Source organism: Cyprinus carpio, chromosome B9, assembly GCF_018340385.1.
Source record: "Cyprinus carpio isolate SPL01 chromosome B9, ASM1834038v1, whole genome shotgun sequence".
NCBI lineage: Eukaryota > Metazoa > Chordata > Actinopteri > Cypriniformes > Cyprinidae > Cyprinus > Cyprinus carpio.
Genome location: NC_056605.1, coordinates 26,328,175 through 26,350,396, shown reverse-complemented (window position 1 = coordinate 26,350,396; position 22,222 = coordinate 26,328,175). Strand labels below are relative to the sequence as shown.

Genomic DNA, 22,222 nt, shown 5'->3' with positions numbered 1-22,222 from the left:
ACTCTTTAATGCAGGAAGTAAATTTTTATGGACATGTTGTCCACACCATTATTAACTAAATGAACGCAAGGGATAATAATACTGAATAATTTTTATTTATATGCATCAATAACAGTAAATAGTAATAAACATTTGACATTTATTTTTACTAAAAGTAAATAAATAATTTATCCACCTTTTTTAAATTTATGTACCCTCATAATCTTTATTCAAAAATCTATAACTTCCCCTACTCCTTGCAATGCATTATTATTATTTTTGTTCAAAAAGTCGCTGTACTTGGATATACCTCACAATGCAGAAGAAAAGGTGATCACAATTTACATTTCACACCGACTTCAACTTCACAGCCATATAAAAAGTGCATTAAAATCCTTGCAATATTGATAATGCTGCTGGTTAATTTTATATCAGAAACAATGTTGAATATAACATAAATATTCAATACATCTACAAGTCCCAGCATGCAAAAGTCAAAAGCATTTGATGCAAATGATTAAGCATTTTCCTGCAGATGAATTACAGCACCCCAAATATTCACAGTGAAATATTAGTTTAGACCAAATAATAACAGAAATCAGAAATTAAAACATTCCTCTGCCATTACCAAAAGTACAACATACCCAGTGTTAATCTGTTAATTAAATGTTTTGAGAACAGTATTATTATTGCTTTATTTTTTCCTATTATCCAAAAAGGAGGATTTTCATTTCAAGGCATTACTCAAATATTTCTGAATAAAGACGTTTCCATTGTTAGGCTACAATGAGCGTAAAATGCAATTACTCAAATCGTGATTACTGTAATTCTGTGCTTTATGGAGGAAACACAAACCCATTATTAAGCATCCCCCAGCATGCAGGTCTGATTCAGGATAACATCTGTAATAAACACCCGAGACCCCTGAGCGGGAGGTGTATCACCTCTATTATGATGCACTTGCTACAGGAAGTGGTTTTCTACACCTTGCAATATTTACAGCAGCTTTTAAGCACTAACCACATACAGTCCATGTCAGAGTCATGTTCAGAGCATGCTACCACACAATTTTGAGTGAGTGAGTGAGCGAGAGAGAGAGACATGGCAGCAAATGGCCTACACGTATTAGCACTTATTGTAAAATGATCTGTTTGCATGACCTCATAATGGGGTTGACAGTATGACCACATACTTATATCACAAGATATATCATTATAAATCACAGTAATGGTATATCACAATAATATAATTACCCCCCCCCCCCCCCCCATTTATATTGCACAACTATAATTGGATAAATAATGTGAAAACTTTTTGAATTTGAAGGTCAGGGTAAATTTAACTTATTTTTGTCTTTTGGGAAACATGTAAGTAACTTCTGTAGCTTCTGAAGGGCAGTACTACATTAAAAAAACATTATGATATTTAGGCAGAAGGTTTTTTATTCTGGAGCATCAGTGAGTGTTTGAACCTTCTGTAATAGATGCATATGAGTCCCTCAGTTGTCCTCAGTGTGGAAAAAATAGATCTTAAAATCTAAAAAAGACACGATGCGGCGCGGCTTTGGAGTGCTCGTCATTGGAAACAGTGTGCTAAGTAATTGAAGAGGCAGGGCGGTTTGTGACATCCTTTACGGGAAACGTTGACTCGTCAGAACACCGGCGTAAGGCTGCTCACAGCGCTTGGTCACATGTCACACCAGAACCGTTTTCGGAACCGAAACTTAGAAATTGCTCACGGTTCCGGTTCTTTTCAAAAAACTGAACTGATTCTGAATAACCATAATCACTAAACAAAAAAAACAAAACAAAACAAAACAAAAAACCCCGCTGTGGATTATTCAGGTAACAACACGGTATTAAGAATCAAGGGGGTGTAAACTTTTAAACGGGGTCAATTTTTATAAATTCAACTATTATTTTCTCTTGTGGACTGTATGCAAACATCTTTTATGTGAAATATCTTATTCAGGTCAGTAATAAATAAACAATAACATGCATTTTGTATGACCCCTCTTACTTTGGTAAAATAATTAACATTATGCAGATTCTGCAAGGTGTAGGTAAACTTTTGACTTCAACTGTATATAAACAATATAGGAAAAATCTCTAGCAGTTGACCCAGCATATCCCATTCTATGGAGACAAATTAGTCTCAAATATAATTCACGCAAAAAAACACGATTCACACATGCGTAAACAATTTCACATGCATGAAACCTAATTCACGTACACACACAAAAAAAATTTACGTGCGTGAAAAAAAAAAAATATATTCACAAAAAGCAATTCACATGCGCAAAATAAAATTATATATTCATAAAATACATTTCACAAATGCAAAACACAATTAGTAGATATACAACTGTGCACAAAAACCTTTGAATGTTTAAAATGTACGAATGTCTGAATGTACAAATCGTCATTTACTACGAATCCACTCGGATTTGTGTGTGTGTGTTTTTGAGACTTTCCTGGCAGAGCTCTCTTCCCACGTGGGTCTTTAGCCAATCAGATGCGAGCTTACCATTCAACCAATCATATCATAAGCCACCGAGAGTGCATTCAGAAGCTCGCAGGCAATCGGGGAGACGTCAAGAGAGAAGCCCATAGAAGCCCTGGCGTTACATTTTAAAATACTATACAAAATAATTAATCAGAATACTTACTCCTGCTCACTCACGCCAAAGAACTCCCCGCTCAAGCTCGCCGTCTCTGCAAGATTAACGATGGCAGTTTGCACGCACAGCTACTAGAAGATTTACATCTGTCAGACAGGTTGCTGACGTCATCAAGCTTAGTTTGAGTCTGCGCGGTCAGAAACGGAAGTTCTAAAAATCGCTAAAAATGGGCTTCACTTGTCTCAATTGAGTTCCAATTGGGTCGCTGTCTCCATTTCTTTTACTGTCTATGGGATTACTGATGTAAAGGCTTAATTTCCGTTCTAATTAATCCATATTGCGCAAAAGGTGCGCAGAATCGTGCTCCTTGAATGCAATCTCAGTGGCTTATGATATGATTGGTTGAATGGTAAGCTCGCATCTGATTGGCTAAAGAGTACGACAGACCCACGTGGGAAGAGAGCTCTGCCAGGAAAGTCTCAAAAACACACACACACACAAATCTGAGTGGATTCGTAGTAAATGACGATTTGTACATTAAGACACTCGTACATTTTAAACATTCAAAGGTTTTTGTGCACAGTTGTATATCTACGAATTGTGTTTTGCATTTGTGAAATGTATTTTATGAATATATATTTTTATTTTGCGCATGTGAATTGCTTTTTGTGATTTTTTTTTTTTTTTTTTCACGCACGTGATTTTTTTGTGTGTGTACGTGAATTAGGTTTCATGCATGTGAAATTGTCTACGCATGTGTGAATCGTGTTTTTTGCGTGAATTATATTTGAGACTAATCTGTCTCCATACCATTCAGCCCTCTCTTGTAACATGCAAAAGATCCACTTGCTTCATGATTGAGAACTTAATCCCATCTGCGGCAAGAAACCTTAGCAGGTTATGACACGGCAGGACCATGTGGTTTCCTGGGCTTACAGGACACATCCTGCTTCAGCGGTGCGTTTAAAGGCAGCTTCACCCCGCTGAACACGTCAAGCCCACTGCCAGCCTAAGATCTCACAATCATGAAATCAGCAGAGCACTAAACAAGCAGACTAAAAACAACCATGCTTCCATCCAGCAAAGGAGAAGAGAGGAGAGAGAAGACAAAGAATTACCGGCGTCATGCTTTGAGCTCCCTCAGCTGAGACTTGTTGCCATGGGATCTGTCAAGATTTTTAATAGTGGATTATGAGATATTTGACACCCATTAAGAGCCACTGAATTAACTTGGAGGTAAAATGGCACCGATGGAGCATTAAGAAAGATTGAATTAAGCTCATTTAGGCTACAGGAAGCATAAGTATGTCAGGATGAGAGATCTGGACACCAGTATAACAGTTTTAGTGTTTTACTGTAGAGGAGAGAAGAAGGCTTGTGCAGCCAGACGTTTGGCTACCAGAAGATGAAGAACAAGTTATCGCAGTTCCTTTTGTTTTTACACATCATTTAGAAATGGGTTTATCTCAAGTAGTTGATACCACAACCACAGACTTGCATGACAGAAACGCCTCCAAATAATGATTCAGCAGTGTAATATATGACTGTCTGCACAGAAAACAGACATAAAATCAAGAACTTACAGTACTTCTCAGGAAATCTAGATTACTTGCTTCAAATATTTCAGGCCACTTTGAGAAATTCACTGTGTAAATCTTCCTCAAAAGCACACATTGTATTATCTTGGATAAAGACAACTTTGTTTCCATGCAAACTGATGTTTCTCAACTCCTCATAAGTTTCCAAACTGGGGTTCACAAACTCCCAAGATGCATGGGGTTTCTAAAAAAGGTTGAAATATTAATTTAAAATCTCTGTGGGTACTTCAGGTAAATATTTTACAATACGACAAACAAGTTTGGGAAACCCTGCAATAGACAAGCGTACAGTCAGCCAATCAGATAAGAGCTTGCCAAATCAAGAAAACGCTTGCCACTTTTGAGAGAAATGTCCATCGGAAGGTCAGCAAAAGGATGTTGGGCGGCACATGGACTTGATGTGCAAGACAAGAATTCACTTGTTACAAAAGCAGACGATGCGTCATACATTAGCCTGCCATTTTAAGATTATCGGCATCTACAATGTCCATACTTGCTTGTGAAGTGTTACTTTCCCAAACGCAAAATATGAACACTGTCCATTTTCAAATATGTTTGGTGAATTAATTTCCTGTAAAATTAATTAATAATTAAATTCATTTATATTAATTTCAGCACTTTTGCTATTACTCTACTAAGGTTGCAAAGAGGCGGGAAAAATTCCAGTAAATTTCTGGAAACTTTACATGATATTTTGAAATCTTTCAGATAATTTAAGAAATTTTTGGAAACTCTTCCACCTCTTTGCGCTACATATCACTAAACAGCAAGCCTGCTCTCTAGAGATCACAAAAACCAAATCAGTGACATCCCTGATGATTCACTCTGTAGAATGGAAAACAATGTTCTTAGTTTTAGCTGTAATTATTAAAAAACTAACTGAAATAAGTTAAAGCTGAAACACTAACCTCTGGTTTCACAGACAAGTCTTAAGCCTAGTCCTAGACTAAAATGCAAGTCTGAGCTGTTTCAAATGAAAGAAACTTGCACTGACTGATCTTAAAATATATCAGTGCCTTTGTTTTGTCTCAAGATGGACACCAGTAATGTTTTTTCTAAGGCACATTTATAAAAATTACTTAAATGTCCTAATTGAACTATGGCCTAATCCTGGCATAGTCTAAGCCCTGTCTGTGAAACCAGGCCTAAAAGTACTAAAACTGAAATAAATATTTGTTAATATTTTATAACTAATAAAAATGTACTAAAACTAATATTAAAATGAATTAAAAGTTAATTCCAACTATTAATAAATACTATAATAATATATATTTATTTATATGATTTATTTGTTTGAAAATATTTTATTTTTATTTTAAGTTTTGGTTTAGTTTTTTTGATTTTAATCTTTTGTTATGAAATGTTTGTAAATAAATATAACAGAACAACATATGGGTTAGGAATTGATGACAGTTTTAATTTTTTTGGGTGAACTGTTCCTTTAAAATCAGCTCAGTACAAATAAGCAAATGCTTTAAAATAATTTTTTGTCCTACAAACACACATGCACACTCGATGTAAACGGTGTGCTAGTCTATAAGACATTCAGTCAGGTGAGCAAAACTCTGGAAATAAAAACATATGCTTATTCGACAGGAGGATTCCTTTTTTGAAGCTAAAGTAACACTCCTGACTTGATATTCAAATCCAATTGAAAGCTCCTACTTAAAAGCCTCAAGACTAAAAAAGCTTTCGCACAAGAATAGTGAAATTATCTTTAAACAAAATAGTTCACCCCCAAAAATGGAAATTGTCATCATTTACCCACCCTCACATTGTTTCAAAACCAGTTTCTTCAACAAAACAAATCAATTTCACAATCTCCAAGACTAAAATAAGTAATAAAGCAATGAACTGCCTCAATAAACTAAGTTGTTGTGACTCTGCATCAAGAAATCTGATAAGAATTTGGCTAAATATTTGCTGCCTTCACATAAGGACGAGTTGGCAGACTTACTGCAGCTGTCTGAAATAGTTCTTACTAAACCCGAGACTGTTTTATGTCACAAGACAGCATTAGAAACACACACGTTAAAAACCTCAGGATTTGTTTCTCCAGTGTAAGCAGGGGAAACCCGAACACCACAGGAAGATGAAAGGCGCCTAATCTGAGAAATGGGGCGAAAGTTGATTTCTGGCAGAGTTCATTTACACTACAAGTTACAGTAATAACTCATACAGTTTCGTTCTTGTTATATTGCTCATTAAATGTTACTCTGAACATTTATTAACTACAAACCCTTAAAAAAGAAGCTAACAAAACTGAAAACTGAATAGCAGCACTTTGTTATAAAAATTGACCCACAGGGACTCTGTATGAACAAACTGATTCAATAAAATGAATCGGATTTCTCAACTGTATATATGAGGGAAAAAGGAAAATATTAGAAGACTGCAATTCATTATCAAAACTGTACAGCTCCATGTAGCAAAGTGACAAAAGACGTACACTAACATTTAAACGTTTGGGGGCTTTTTTATGCAGCAAGAGGGCATTAAAATGGTCAAATGAGACATTAAAGACATTCATAATATAACAAAAGATTTCTATTTCAAATAAATGCTGTTCTTTTGAACTCCTTTAATAATAAAAAAAATAGCCCTGGTGAGCATCATAAATCTTACTGACCCTAAACTTTTCAACAGTATACAGTAGCTTTAAAGCTACACTATTTACTATGCAAGATATTCCCCCAAACTGCTCATTATTCATCATCTTTCATCCAAAACACCAGCCATTAAGGCAAATGAACAGTCCAGCTCTCACAAATGAAGAAATCAATGAGCTTTTTTGTGCGTTTTAAGTCTATTTTCAAGATAATTGTGAGATCATCTGAATAGGAGCTAATTTCATGTCACCACGGTGCAAATAACCCAGCAGCAGCCAGCGGCAGGCATCATAATACATAGCCCCAGAGAGCCCAAGCGTCATGGGGGCTATAGTGCAGCGGTAATGGCCTAACAAGGTTACGTCTCCATGGGAGACACAGCAAATGGGGGGCTGGTTTGAGAGCAAACAACACAGAGGGACCCTCTCAGATACCCACATATATGATTAAAGCAGCATGATCAAGTATTTGTTATAAATAATAAATGACTTTAACGAGCCTGAATGAGACACACCTTCATTTTCAGCTCAAACAGGTTCACAAAACCCTCATGATGAGACACAACACGTCTTTACACACCCCAACAAATCTGTGAAACACAGCATATGTGAACGCAACCATATTAACAGACGTGTATGGTGGATGTAATGGCGCTGGAGAACAAGGCTACTGTGTGTGTGTGTGTGTGTGTGTGTGTGTGTGTGTGTGTGTGTGTGTGTGTGTGTTTGTGTGTGTGTGTGTTTGAAAGAAAAAGACTCTGGTTATCACAGTCACAGTGTGAGGTGCTAGGGGGTGGTTATCTAAAGACCAGGCCAAACGGTCGAGCCATGACATGACTCTCCTGTCTTATCAGCCACGGGTGATGGAGCGATGGCCCTCGGTGGTGTGGGGGTTGGGGAGGATCATGCACCATTAATAGGCAGGGCAGACACAAGAATCCAAGAGACATGTCTGGTGTATGTACACACACATGCTTTGGACATCTAATGCAAGAACGGTGCTACATTTACATTTCCAAAAAAAAAGGCAGGTCTGGCCAGGCATGTGCAAAACTACATCTTTAAAGGGGTAATATGACGTTGCTAAAAAGAACATCATGTTGTGTATTTGGTGTAATGCAATGTGTTTATGCGGTTTAAGGTTAAAAAAACACATTTTTTCCACATAATGAACATTATTGTTTCTCCTCTATGCCCCGCCTTTCTGAAACACGTCGATTTTTACAAAGCTAATCGTTCTGAAAAGCGAGGTGTATGCTGATTGGCCAGCTATCTAGTGCATTGTGATTGGCTGAATACCTCAAGCGTATGACGGAAATGTTACGCCCCTTAACCGGCACGACAGGACAAAAACAATAAAACCCATTATAAACGAGGCATTTGTTGCATCCAGTGGGGACATAATTACTGATCATTATGACCTGTATATATAATAATTATTATAATGAGTTGCGTATCGTGCTGCGTAAACATAAAACCATGTTTGGAGAAACGACAAACAACAAGCGCTACTCTACACTGTTCAAAACTCTAGTTTGAATAATCAGTGGCAAATTCTTTAAATATAAAAAATATATTTTTAGATTTAGGAACGGCCGGTGGGCTTGAGAACGCTGCAGCCAGCGGGCAACCACATGTGATGAACCCGGGCTGGACTCCGCTTCGTCCACGGTGAAAGCCGATCTGGCGATTCACAGCATGAAGTTAATGTATTTTCTCAGCGACCAGCACGGATCAGCCCCAGGCATGACAAAGCGGATATCGTCCTCTTTTGGAAGGCCAAACAAAGTAGTTTCGCTTTCACAGTGAAACACACAGCATCTCTGCAACTGCAGCGGCAGCAACAATACTACAGCGAGAATCAAAGTTACGCCTCCTTTCTTTGGGTGAACATTTGGGCGGTGTTATGCAAATCTTTCCACATCGTGATGTAGAGATGTGGGGGCGTGTTAGAACGAGCCGTTTTAGGTAGGTGTGGTTGACTCTTAACTTTTATAAAGAATATCTCTTTGGATTTGAGACTTTAGTCTTTGCAACTTTACAGATCTGCTTTATGCACCAAGAGCTTGTAACACTCCAAAGAGAAAGGAAAAATTTAAATCGCATCATATGACCCCTTTAAAAAAAAACTGCTAATTGGTGGGTTGTATGAGAGAATACTAAAGTAATTGGTTTTATGGAAACCTTGCACAATTAGCCTGATTTAAGGTTCAACTGACGCAGATCTGAAGTGTTTTTAATGGGTCATTAACAAAAGATGTATTCATGCATTGAAAGAAAATAAAGTATTTTTGAAAGGAACTGATTTTTATGCTGTTAATTGAGCTTTTCATGAACATTTACTCTCACAACTAACTAACAATGAAATATTAAAAAATTATACAAATGTAATCATATTCAGAGCATGTTTTTCTAGTTTTTGAATAATAAAAACAGCCAGTCAGAATACACTCAGTTGTAAGGAGCTTGAGCATTTAAACAATCAAATGACAAAAAACTGCAGATGAATTAATGTGAAATTAAACATTGTGTATTAATGTGAACACTAATAAAGTTATTGTTACAGTTATCAATCTTGGTGTGAACAGGCCTTAACAATAGCCTGATTCCCAAAATGTTACAAAATCTACAACATAAATGCCAGTGTCAAATTAAAATAGTCTTTATATGTGTGTGTGTGTGTGTGTGTGTGTGTGTGTGTGTGTGTGTGTGTGTGTGTGTGTGTGTGTGTGTGTGTATAATATATAAATAAAGTTTTTTCATTTGACACATGGCACTGTTTGTGAAAAGCAGCTCAAAATTGCTTGTGAGGTTTCTCATTTGTAAGTCACTTTGCATAATGAATGAAATGAATGAGTGTCTGCTAAATGAATGAATGCAAATGCAAAAAAATACCTTGAGAAGTGACGAAAAGGCCACCTGAATGCTTTAAAAGAGATTCATTTAAAAAAAGATGCAAATTTTCCAAGAAAAAAAAAATCATCCGGCATATTTATCAATAAAATAAATAAATAAATAGTTCAAGCAGTAAACTTTGATTGGATTTGGTTACTAAAATAGATAATAAACAATATTCTTATTAATGGTTTCAACATTTTTTGATGGATACATATTTCTAGTCATTTGTAATTACTGGATCAATATTTTATACAATAAAAAACAAGCAAACAAACAAATAAATAAATAAATAAATAAATAAATAAGAGAGAAAAGAAAACACAGAAATTTCCAACACATATCTAGGTCTGAAAGCACCTTCTTTTTTTCTTTTTTTTTTAAAGGTACTGCCATGGCCGTGGGAGCTCTGTGTACAATAAATGCAATCACTCATCTAATCTCTTTTAGTTATTGCCTCATTTTTTTGAAAATCAGATGACTAGTACAAGATTTTGTTGTTCAACCTTGGTGCATGATATTCTGTGCACACTTCCATTCCCAGGAATCACGGCCTACAAGCACTCTGATAAGTGATTATCACAGTGAGGGCAAAACACTGGAAAAAAATTACAGCTTCAACAAAGAGAAGTCAAAGCACTAATACCGATCTGCAGAAATAAACAGACCAGCTTCCTCAGGCTGTCTCAGAGACGGGGCACGGGATATCACTGGCTATGGATAGATACGGCTCAGACCATTTCACCTCTTTGTGAGCGCTGACACAATAGGAGTAATGTCTGCAATTCCAGTCAAAGGAAATGACTGCCCTCCCATCCCCTTTATCAACACAAAAGACAGATTACACAACACTGTCGGCCACACTATTGCAACAACATGTAGAATTCTTCACTATTCCAGCCACTTATTTTTCATAAAACAGTGAGGAATAAGACATGGTTAGAAAGCTATATATTGTTAGAGCTGTGGCCTATCTGCATGCCTAAAGGAAACATGCAGATTTTTTTCTGCACTGATATTTGGGGGAAAAATATGCAAATAAGATTTATATATGGTAAAATATGTTAGACAAGAAAGTGCTGCACTCTTACTGGTAGCTAAAAGCATAATAAATTATACAAAAAATGTAAAATAATAAACACACAAAGGACAAAGGAAAAAGTAAGAATAAGGCCGAAAATAAATTAAAATTAAATTAAAATAAAAAAATGAGGGTCACCTATATGTAAACATTGTAAATTATATATATATATATATATATATATATATATATATATATATATATATATATATATATATATATATATATATATATATATATATATATATATATATATATATATATATATATGTAAGGGGTGTAAAGATACACGTATTCGTATTGAACTGTTTGGTACGAGGCTTTCGGTACGCGTTACAAACCAAATTATTTGATCTTATTTGGACTAATCCGATTACATTTGGAAAATAAAACAGCTTAAATTGTGTGAAATACAATGTTCTCAGTGCCACTGCACTCAACAAGACAGCCCAAACGACGTAACGGGCAACTTGCTGTCTGCCCCGCGGTGCATCAAAAGACGATGATCTTGTAGTGACGATAGCCAGAGATATTGTCAAAAACATCAATTGTTGGCAGTATTAGGATATTTGGCATTTCCAATTAATGTAGGCCTGTTACATTCTTATTTTCATTAGGCCTATTATTATTATTATTATTATTATTATTATTATTATTATTATTATTATTATTATTATTATGAAGTTACTTTTAATATGCCTATTAAATTAAAATTACAATTAATTTGCCCCGCAATAATTACCAAATAACTGACAAAAGACATAAAAAAAAGATTAGGCTATATATTTACTCCTTAATTAAAATGTTTTGTTTTTTTTTAAGGTATTTTAATACAGGTCTATTATACAATTTTTTATAGGCCTACAATTAAATTATTAACACTGCAGTCATCAATAAAAATCAATGAAATAAAAAGCTATCATTTCAAGCACCAAGTTTCAAAAACAACCTGTTTAAAATGAAATATGTTTCTTCTCATTCTTTTTCACTACGTAATATTAGAAATATTAAGGGACTAAATTAAAACAGTTAGTTATATACCGTTATCAGCATATGTTGAAGTAGATTCGTCTCGTCGTCTTTGAGAGAATATGCGGCGTTAGATGCCAAAAGCTCCGTCATTCCGTTTTTATTTTCACTTTCTGCACAGTGAATTGACTGAGATTAAGACGTTCATCGGCATAACCCTTGCGTAAAGTTTGCACTTTGCTTATCTGTGATATCCATTGGCTCGCCTTACTGGTTTAAAATAGAAATATTTCCAACATTGGACGTAACCAATTACCCCTGTACCAAACCGAACCGTGACACCACTGTGTCACCGAACTGTGAATTTTGTCGTTACACCCCTAAAATATATATACATTATATATACCCATTTTTATTATTTTGTGACATATTTCACATGAAATACATACATCACATAAAAGTAATAGGATGTGCATCTAAAATACATTTCTTGATGTTAAAAAAAAATAAATAGCGAAATAAATAGCTATTTGGCTACAGTAATATTAATTAAACATTATTACAAAAATATTTTCATGTTGACTTCAGTATACCACCTCCTTGATCGTTTCTGTTCTGTTTCGTGTGAAAGATGGGTGTCTTGTGACGGCTGCGAGGCTGTCTGCAGGACATTCTCTGACACAACACCAATAAAAAAAAAGCCCCACAGTGAATCTGACAGCTGGACCAGAGCCAGGCCATGATAAACGCTGTCACTGTCACAAGCCTGTAATAAATGTGAGCTTCACCAAGGGAAAGAGAAGAAAGAGAGATGCAGCGAGAGAAAGAAAGCGGGTTAAGGAAGACCCCCTGAGAAAACGAAGCACTGCTGAAGGGCTACCTTTCAATTTAGACAAAGGGTTGCTGAGCATTGAATACATTTGCAGGATTTTTTTGGTGTACAAACTGCCTGCGGAGAGCCTGACCCACTGAGAGCACCATCAGCACAAACTACATGAGAACCCAGGCCATAATTGGAGACGTGATTGCTTTCTGTGATTCATGAGTATGCATCTGATCTCAATTACACAATCTTGCCAAGAGTCCTCTTTAAATATTTACTCAGAGCATCTCAGCACGCAGGCCCTGGACTTGCATTGTGCACCGTTTCCCTTCATTGTCCTTGCGCTTCTTTATTCAGCCATAATGAAGGGGAGTTACTGCGGCAGTCTGCTATAATAACCACAATGATGATGGTATGTTTTGCCGTACAGGCTGCAAGGTTCTGAACCCTACATCTGTAATGAGTCTCTTCATTTGCCTAAACGCCCTAACTGTAGGACTCATTTAGTTTAAACGGCGTCTCTTTGGTGTAGCGTACAGACAGATATAAAAATAAAATTGCTTTCTACTGCCTAGTTTTTCAGTCCATAAATTTGATATTATTGCTCCAATATTTGCAGAGCAGAACAAAAAGACAGTGTGTGAAATCTACAGCAGTGGCCAGAATTAAAAATCAATAAGCGAGCACTTCCACATCAACAGAAGTATCTATCTACAGTAGACTATTAATAATAACAATAATAATAAATACCTTATAGGTAGGATATGGGCAAAATCATAGTGCAAGTCATTTTACATTAAGAACAGTTTATATATTAAATAAATATTATTTAATAATGTGCAAATCTTTTGGATAATTCAGTGAATTATATATTTTAAATAAATGATACTCCACCTTATACTATAATTTTTAACTGCAACTCAATAATTGCAAACTAAATATTATTTATTACAAGTGAAATAGAAGACTCACATTACACTACCACTCAAAAGTTTAGAGTCTGTGAGATTTTTGACAGAACTCGTTTATGCTCACAAAGGCTGCATTTTGTTGATAAAAATACAGTAAAATTCAATTTCAGTGTTCAATTTCACCGTTTTATTATTTTTACTAAAGAGTAAATTAACAAATGAGTCATTAGTGTCACAAGATCATTCAGATTCTTCAGATGTGCTGCTTAATATATTTGAGGAAACTGTCCTTTGATGAATAGAACCTATTTTTTTAAAACAAATATATATTTAAAATTGAAAAAAGCTGTTATTTTTAACCTTCTATTTTTATTTTATAACAAAGTAACTGTCTTTACTGTTACTTTTGATTAAATAATTATGTTCTTTTTTAATTTGTTTTTAATTTTTTAATGAAGGATCTTACTAACTCCAAATTTTTCAATGGTAGTGTGTATTGTGCTTGAGTTAAATAAAATACTCACTCTAGATTTACAAAACAAACAGTACAAGCTCAAACAGTACCAAGTCTCAAAATAGTTTTTCCGTTTTACCACACAGCTTAAAACACACAAATGTTCCTGCCAGTATACCTGCTTAACTACCTGGTTCACACACTGGTGATACTGTGCTCTAATGATGCAGAAGGTTTGGGTCAATCAATGGAAAGAGTCCATTAATAAAGTAGAGTAAATTATAAAGATTGAACCATACAAATAGTACACTCTTTAATAAATAACAAGAACAAAAAGAAACCAAGAAATCCCTGAACGGATTGTCTGCAGCGGGTGTTTCAAACTGTTGCATCAGGACCGTGTTAAACACCTTCATCCAGGGCTGCTGACATGTTCAACAAGTCGAACACTGTGGCACTGTAGCCGCGGGTCACGTAAACTCTACATCTATTCTGAGAGACGGATGAAAAAAAGCCACAACAGACGCATGAAAGCTCAATTCTCAAATGAGAGAGCTTTTATAATGAGGGCCAATATGGCAAATCTTCACTCTAAAGAAATTCTATCATCAAGAAGAAAATACAACTTTTAACGCTTTTATCGCTTCTAAGTTCAGAACATCTGAAATACACACACACACACACTAGAGTTGGTCGATATAAAATATTTACTGTATATGTAATATTATTTTGTTGGTAATATAGAATTCTACCAACACAGCAAAAATGCATCGATTTGTTCTTTAAAAGTTTTCAAACGGAATTTTATATGCTTCGGAATACATGCCTTCATTATTTATAACCACATTTACTCTTTTGAAATAAAATTAAATAATTAAATTAAATTAAAAATTAAATAAATATTATAAGAGATACAATTAATATCATCAAAAATGTAGAAAAATATTATTATATTTTTATAACTATATTGCCTAGGTTTAACACATACACAAGGCACAGCTGAACAGACATGCTATAACTCACCAAGCAAGCTCATGTCAAAGCCTCTTACTTCCTCAAACATACTCTGGTTATATTAAGAGCCTCAGGGGAATTATTCACAACTCGTATGTGTTATATTCTCACAAATGTGACAATTCAAACCGTAAACCATGACTGAAGTTACATAGTGGTCGCTGAGTATAAAAAAAACAAATGTGTTTTTTTCTGCAAGTTGCTTCGCAGGGACTACAGTGTGAGATCATTTTTTTCTTTCTTTTTGCAATGCTTCCTCTTTCTGCCTGTTCAGCATGGATGCACGGCTTCGACTAGTACCCATCATTCATCTTTAGAGGCGATATGAGCTTTACTGTTTATTTTTATGAAGACATGCAAATTCATGACGGGAAGCAATCGGCCTCTCGCTCCACGGCATGAATTTTAATAGATTGCTTAAAAACTCATAGAGAGCTCTCCACATCGCAGTTAAAAATCTGCTTCTTAGGATGGATCTAGTTTTAAATCACAGCTACGGGACAAGTGGCTGGACAGAGATTTGAGGGAAAATGCAGAAAGTCAGGCAGCACCTGAACACAGAAGCATTTGAATGTGTCTTTAAGTGAATCAGCATAAACATTTTCCTCTTTAGTCATGCTGGAACACATCATTTCAAACACGTTAGCATAACTGCGCCTGCCTAAACAGTTATTACAACAGCAGCGTGAAACCAGTGACAAAAGCGCAGTTTACGCTATCAATCTCTGAAGGATAGCTGACAGAAACACCAGCTGCACTGCCTGATTAAAAAGAAAATATCACCCAAAACATTTGTCTTGAGACCCCTTCATACTGTGCAAATGAGTCGTGCTCAATCTAGCTGATTTTGAATGTCCAAAGGGCTATAACAGATAGGCACTTTGTGATATGATTCTGAGTTTGTAATAGTCATATGCTAATGTTCTTTTGGTGTCAGGCCATCCAAATGTAAAGGAGTTTGTTTCTTCATCAGAACAGATTTGGAGAAATTTAGCATTGCATCAATTGCTCACCAATGGATGTGAATGGGTGCCGTCAGAATGAGAGTCCAAACAGCTGATAAAAACATCACAATAATCCACACCTCTTGTGAACATCTTGTGAAGTGAATTTCCATCAAGACTTTTTTCACTTCAAACTATACCTTCTAGCTAAAGTGTAAGTGTTCTAGCCATATTATTGGTATTACTAGCTGTTTGCACTCTCATTCTGACGGCACCCATTAACTGCAGAGGATCCACTGGTGAACAGGTCATGTAAGTTTCGATGAAGGTGCTCATTGCTGAAATAATGCTGTTCTAATCTACATCTAGGATGGCGTGAGGGTAAGTACATTTTCAGCAAATTTTCCTTTTTGGGTGAACTATTCCTTTTATCTTTTTGGCACTTGACAGCATCTGGTCAGCATAAACATCACTGTACTGCGATGAGATGCTTCAAATACGTCTACCTTTTTCCTCAGGAAAAATTGCAGCATACAGGTTTGGAATGACATGAATTTTCATTTCATTCAAGTAATGAAGGCCAGACCTGCTGTAAGAAATAAACTCAGAGCCATATGAAAGCCCAGAGTGATGTGCGATATGTTCCCACAGATACTATGTGATGTGGCACATTACCAACAAATCAGTATAATATGTCAGCCTCCAGGTAAACTGCGCTCAAGGGAAATGCTGTCTGAGAAAAGAACCAGTGAGGGAGCTAATGATGAACGTTACGGGATAAACATCTCAGTGTGCTGAACTGTGTGGCTGCACAGATCAGACCATGAAAAGCCACCAAATCCCTGCATTGTCAATTACCATTATCAGCATCTCTGGCTCGTGGCTCCAAGCTGCTGAACTGATCTCACGGATGGCAGAGCGCACGCTGTGTTGCGCCCTCTCAAAAAAAGCATGCCATTTTCGTTTCTGAACATTTGCACTTAGGAACAGTTCAAAAACTTACAATTATGAGACTTAGTTTCTTCAGTGGAACACAAAAGGGGACAAATTCTGATCCTGGCTGCTATTTTTATTTCACCCACAACAAATAGAGGCTCAAATTTTCAGGAAAAAAAAAAAAATTCACCATAAAAGAATCATAAAAGTGGTCAGTAAGACTCACGATTTCACAACAGTTCAGTTCTTTTAAAGCAATACAATTGTTTTGTGTCCTGTAAAAAATATTTTTAGAAGATTACTACAGTATGTTTGTCAAGAAAATACTACTTTAGTCTTTCATTCAATGTGTTACTTGCCATTTTTTGTAATTATTTGTGACATTTACTGAGTGAAAACGGTTTTTACACCAATTTGTTTCCAGTCTGTAATGACACACCAAAAGCCGTTATATTCCATACCATACTTACATGGTAATTAAAATCTGCCATGCAAAGAATACAAAAGTACACCAAATCTGAGATTAATACAATAAATCACAAAATGAAACTGGCAAATTTCAGCAAATGTATTACAAACATATGTCCGCATTGCTGTTACGCTTCATGTCACACTACCTAAACCGTGAAGAATAGCAGCACACTGTCATTCGGTTCAGGTGCTAAAATATGCAAAAACATAACATCATACCATAATACATTTTTGGATCCGCTGTGCTTTATCAACCCCAGTGTGTAAAGTCAGTAATGCATGACCTGTCAACCGAGCTGAGACCAGTTGCTGAAGAAGTTTCTGACATAATGCTGGATCAAATGAACATGCTGTATTCAATGCCTGCTTTTGGACATTGGACTTGCACTTGGCTTTATCTGATGTTGAGTAACTGAGACACTCTAACACTCTCCTTGACTGCTAAATTAACAAAAAAAACAACAAGGCCAAACGCATTTGTTGCACAGCTGTTTGACAAACATTTTGATTTAAATATAACACTCACCAGCCTATGTGGTTTTTCGATGCCAAAAACTAGAGCAGCTGAAATACTATTCAAAAGTCAGGGTCGGTACATTTTTTTAAAGGTTTTTGAAAGACTTCTCTTATGCTAGATGCATTGATTTAATCAAAATTACAGTAATATTGTGTGCAGTACTATAACAGTTTAAACTAACTTTTCTTTTTTATATTGTATTTCTATCTTAATGCATTTTAAAATGTAATTTATTCCTGCATTTTCAGCACCCATTACTCCAGTCATAACTCATATCATCCTCAGAAACATTTTTAATATACTGTAACGATTTGTCGTGCAAGAAATGTTTAATTTCTTTATCATCATCAATGTTGAAAACAGTTGTGCTGCTTTTTTCAGGATTATTTAAAGAAAAGACCATTTAAAAAACTGTTACAATAATCTTTCATAATGTTACGAAAGATTTCTGTCACTTTTGATCAATTTAATACATTCTTTCTGAAAAAAAAAAAGAATTAATTTCTTACTTGACTCAAAATGAACCGCAGACCTATTTCTGCCAAACGCTTAGTTGCCAATTAATGCTGACTGATATTCTCAAAATAACCAGTTTAATTACTAAAACATCAGTCTATCATGACATATATTTATGATTCCAATAAATGTAATCTCACACCACCTCAGACAGAGCCAATACATGACACAACGTCTATAAAATCTTGTTTGAGAGGCATAAATCAATAAGCATAAATCTCTTCCAATATTGCAGAAAGCCAAAACACACATCCAGCACAGAGTGTTAAGAATATTACCAACCAGAGGAGACTCCCCCAATAAAAATCCACCTAATGAAAAGACTTTAAAAAACACCATGAAGAAACAATCAGAAAACTGCTGTCCTTTAAAGCATAAAAAACATAAGAGCTACAGAGGGAATTTCAAAAGCTCCCTCGTCTTGTTCTGGCATCTCTAGGTCAGCTCATTAAAACAGATGGGGGTTCAGCAGTAAGTTCAGCGCATGAGGATGTGAAATCAAAGCCATATGCTTCGGAGCAGCATCTGCCATATTATTAAAAACACAACAGCGGCAAGACCACAGGAACATCAGCAACAATAATGCCCAGAGGGAGAGAAAAAAAAAAACGCTATCCTTCCTAACTCTTTGAAGCCGAGGAGCAAAATGTCACATCCATCCTGCACAAATCCATCAGTTTAAAACGAGTCTAAAAACTCCAACAGTTGGTGCTAAAAGTCAATTCTTTCCCACAGCCGTCCTGTCTCAAAGCAGCCCATAAAGGAATAATATATGACGGCACGCTTAAATCACATACCTGCAGTTGGGTGGAGGATCCAGAGTGATTTCTGCAAGCTCTTTCTGGATTCTGCGAGGGAGAGAAGAGAGAAAGGGAGAGATGGAGAGAAAGCTGTGAGAATTGCAAGCAGCCAGGGAATTACACTGCCCTCTACCTCTGCTGCGTTTACTGCACGGCTGGCTCTCCCTTCAGCACAGCTAACATGGCTGCTTCCTCTTTGTTCTCGGAGGCATAACCCGAATCCCATAACAGGAAAACTTTGCCGTGCTCGTTTCTGCCTTTCCCTCCATCGCACACCGTTGATCGTCCCCTCAGCTCAAAGCCCGCTCCCCTTAGCACACTCCCCGCCCCTCGTCGGCGGGTTTAAGTCACTTTAAGCACAAAAGATTTTCTTTTAAAGCTTATATGCAAATGAGGCAGAGGGAGGGAGGGGGGTGTTCTCGGGTATATTTGACAAGAGCTTTAATGCACAGCTCTGATGCTGTTACTAAAGCATTATCAACAGCGTGTAAAGGAGACATTTTTTGACATTTTCTAAGAATAAGAGTTTGTTTTTTTTGATCTGTCATTCCACCCACATTAAGAAAGTCTGTGGTGTTTTAATGAGCATTGATGCAGATTGATTGGTTACCGTTTTTTGTTTTTGTTTTTTAGTGCCAATGAAATTCGAGGGTGGAATCGCTGTATTTACTAGTCTCCACGAGGCAGAAGGATTCGATTCACTTCTCTTGTTCCTCAAACAACTTTACATAGAAGTTCTGGGATGCCTCAAAAGAACTTTTGCTAAGTAAACATGGTGTGGTTTGTTGAAATTAAATATAAACCGATCACACGGCTTCTTTGCTCATGCAGTTAAGTAATTATCTAAGCTTAGTGCTTCTATTCTCAAGTACAGAGCACAAACGCCAAAACTGTTAATTGGCACATTGCGAAAATGAACTTGAATGCACAAATAGTGATAATAAAAAGCAGTTAAATGTGTTGACAGGACTGAATTAAAAAATGTGATTTAATCCTCAATGGCAAAACAGATAGATTTGTCAGCTTTACCTCTTTGCACTGGAGGATAATTTGGCTGTTGTTTTGCTGGACAGTTTGGTGGACTTCTTCTGCTGTTGTGGAGGCGTGGGTTGTTTTCGCTCCTCTTGTTCTTCTGGTTCTGGCACCGGAGGATCTCTCTGATCCGCATCGGAACTGCCGCTGCTGGTGCTGGGACTTTCATCGTCTGACCGTTGTCTTTCACTGGACATTTTCCACCTTTGTAAAAGGACAACAAGAGGTTCTGAAGCAGGGCTGACTGTGATCACAGGAGTCTCCTGGGGTTTAAGCAAATCTCAAATTTGCTCAGTGGAAACTTAAACCCTTACATCAAGGCCGCCTGGAACCCTAACCCTTACGTTTCTAAATACAAACAGAAGCAATGCAAAGTGACATATCACAGAAACCTCATTTACAGACTATTTCTACAAGCATTAAGAATATCATGTCAAGCTCTTTTAAACACTTATTTCTGTATCGAATTTTATCAATTTCAGCTTTAATATGACATATTTTTAGATACACTAGAATCTACACCAGTTTCTACTGATAAAGTGATCATTAGCCACAATGGCTCATTTATGAGATTAAAGATGTTACTAGTGTAAGAACCTTGAATGCAGTCACTTTGGATAAAAGCATCCACCAAATCCATAAATCTAAATGTACTAGCAACAATTGTCTCTAATAAATAGACCTTTAAGATACAGTGAAATAGATAGTTGCAACTATCTGAATAAAATAATAAACACGGGTATCAGATAAACAGGTACTAGAAAAACTGGAATAGGTGCCTGCAACAGCTGGAATGCTTAGTAGTTGGAAGTGAATAGCTAATGTATGAATCACAGATTCCCATAGAATTGAATTGTAAAAAATATATATGTTAATGGAATAGTCACTTATCCCAACAGGAATGAATGCCAGTAAAGAATAAACACTAGCAAGTAGAATCTAATGAGGCTACTAGTCAGTGTTGGATTACTTACACTGGTAATTAAAAGAAGTTCCAGTAAACAAAAAAAAAAAAAAGGTATTTGTTAGTTTTAAGGAGTAAACACTGAAACGGCTTGCCGGGAGAGCAACAACCAAAATGTATCCACAGTATTTGGACTCTGAAAACACAAGCAAACGTACAGATGATCCGATCCAATTACATCAAACTGTTGTCATTCTGAAGGACAAAACGTCCACGTTTTCACACGTAAAGCCACACACACACCAACTTAAGCCATTAGCGACTGAGCTGATAGTATTTGTAAATAGCGCAGCGGCAACATTGATGCAACCATTATGACGTTTCACATGGATCCGCGATACATTGTATCAGTTTTGCGCTTAATGTTACAAGCTGCAGCGACCATCACACGTTCACAAAACCCTCCTCCGCGAAAAGAGCCTCGAGTTTTTTTCGCTTTCCATCTGCTGAATAGGTGCAAGTGGCTGAGCTTATGAGGGTAAACGAGAAAAAAACACGGCGGTTCCAGCAGAATCTGTCGCTGAGAAGAAGGGGATTTCAAGAGCTGCAAAGGAAAGCAATAATTGCACCTATTCGCAGCATGTCCACCCCCTTCACTTTAGGAGAACGAGGCGATATCACGAGCGGATTGCGAGGAAAAATCGAGTCGTTTAACGCACGCCGGGGCGAAAAGATTCAGATTGGATCTTTTAAAATCCTTTGTAAGAGGTTTGTTATGGTAGGAGGCACTCCAGTATCAGCATGGTGTACCAACTGATGCGTGAAGTCAGTTTCGAGCTCCCCTCTCTTCAGACCTGAAAACACTAAGAAAGGACGATGTTACTCCGCCTAATGTGGACTCTACGAGAGCCTTAGAGCTTCTTCTTTACCTTAGACGCGGTCCTGTCCTGATCTGGGGTGGTTAGGAGTGTTAAAAATCCAGTTGAAATGGAGCCGGGAAGACGACGGGCTCCGGCCGAGCTGTGAACATTGGAGAGTAGGAAGGAGAGGAGGCGCTGTAGTTTTACTCTGGGCCGACGGGTGGCGCTGTGCAGCGCTTGGACATAAGCGTCTACCGCCTCGGATGGTCCCACACAACCTTTAAACCAAC

At 36.7% G+C, this 22,222-nt stretch overlaps 1 protein-coding gene across 1 annotated transcript in view; it reads right to left on the bottom strand.

Moving 5' to 3' along the window:
- Positions 1–22,150, bottom strand: part of LOC109096392 (ubiquitin-conjugating enzyme E2 E3) — a 42,899-nt gene extending 20,749 nt beyond the window's left edge. Inside the window, exons 1-3 of the mRNA XM_042731747.1 lie at positions 22,002–22,150; positions 20,166–20,372; positions 19,134–19,184 (exon numbers count right to left, since the gene is read on the bottom strand). Of these exons, the coding sequence (XP_042587681.1) occupies positions 19,134–19,184; positions 20,166–20,365 (251 nt within the window). The 5' untranslated portion in view covers positions 20,366–20,372; positions 22,002–22,150. The remainder of the gene's footprint in view (positions 1–19,133; positions 19,185–20,165; positions 20,373–22,001) is intronic.
- Positions 22,151–22,222: the final 72 nt, after the last annotated feature.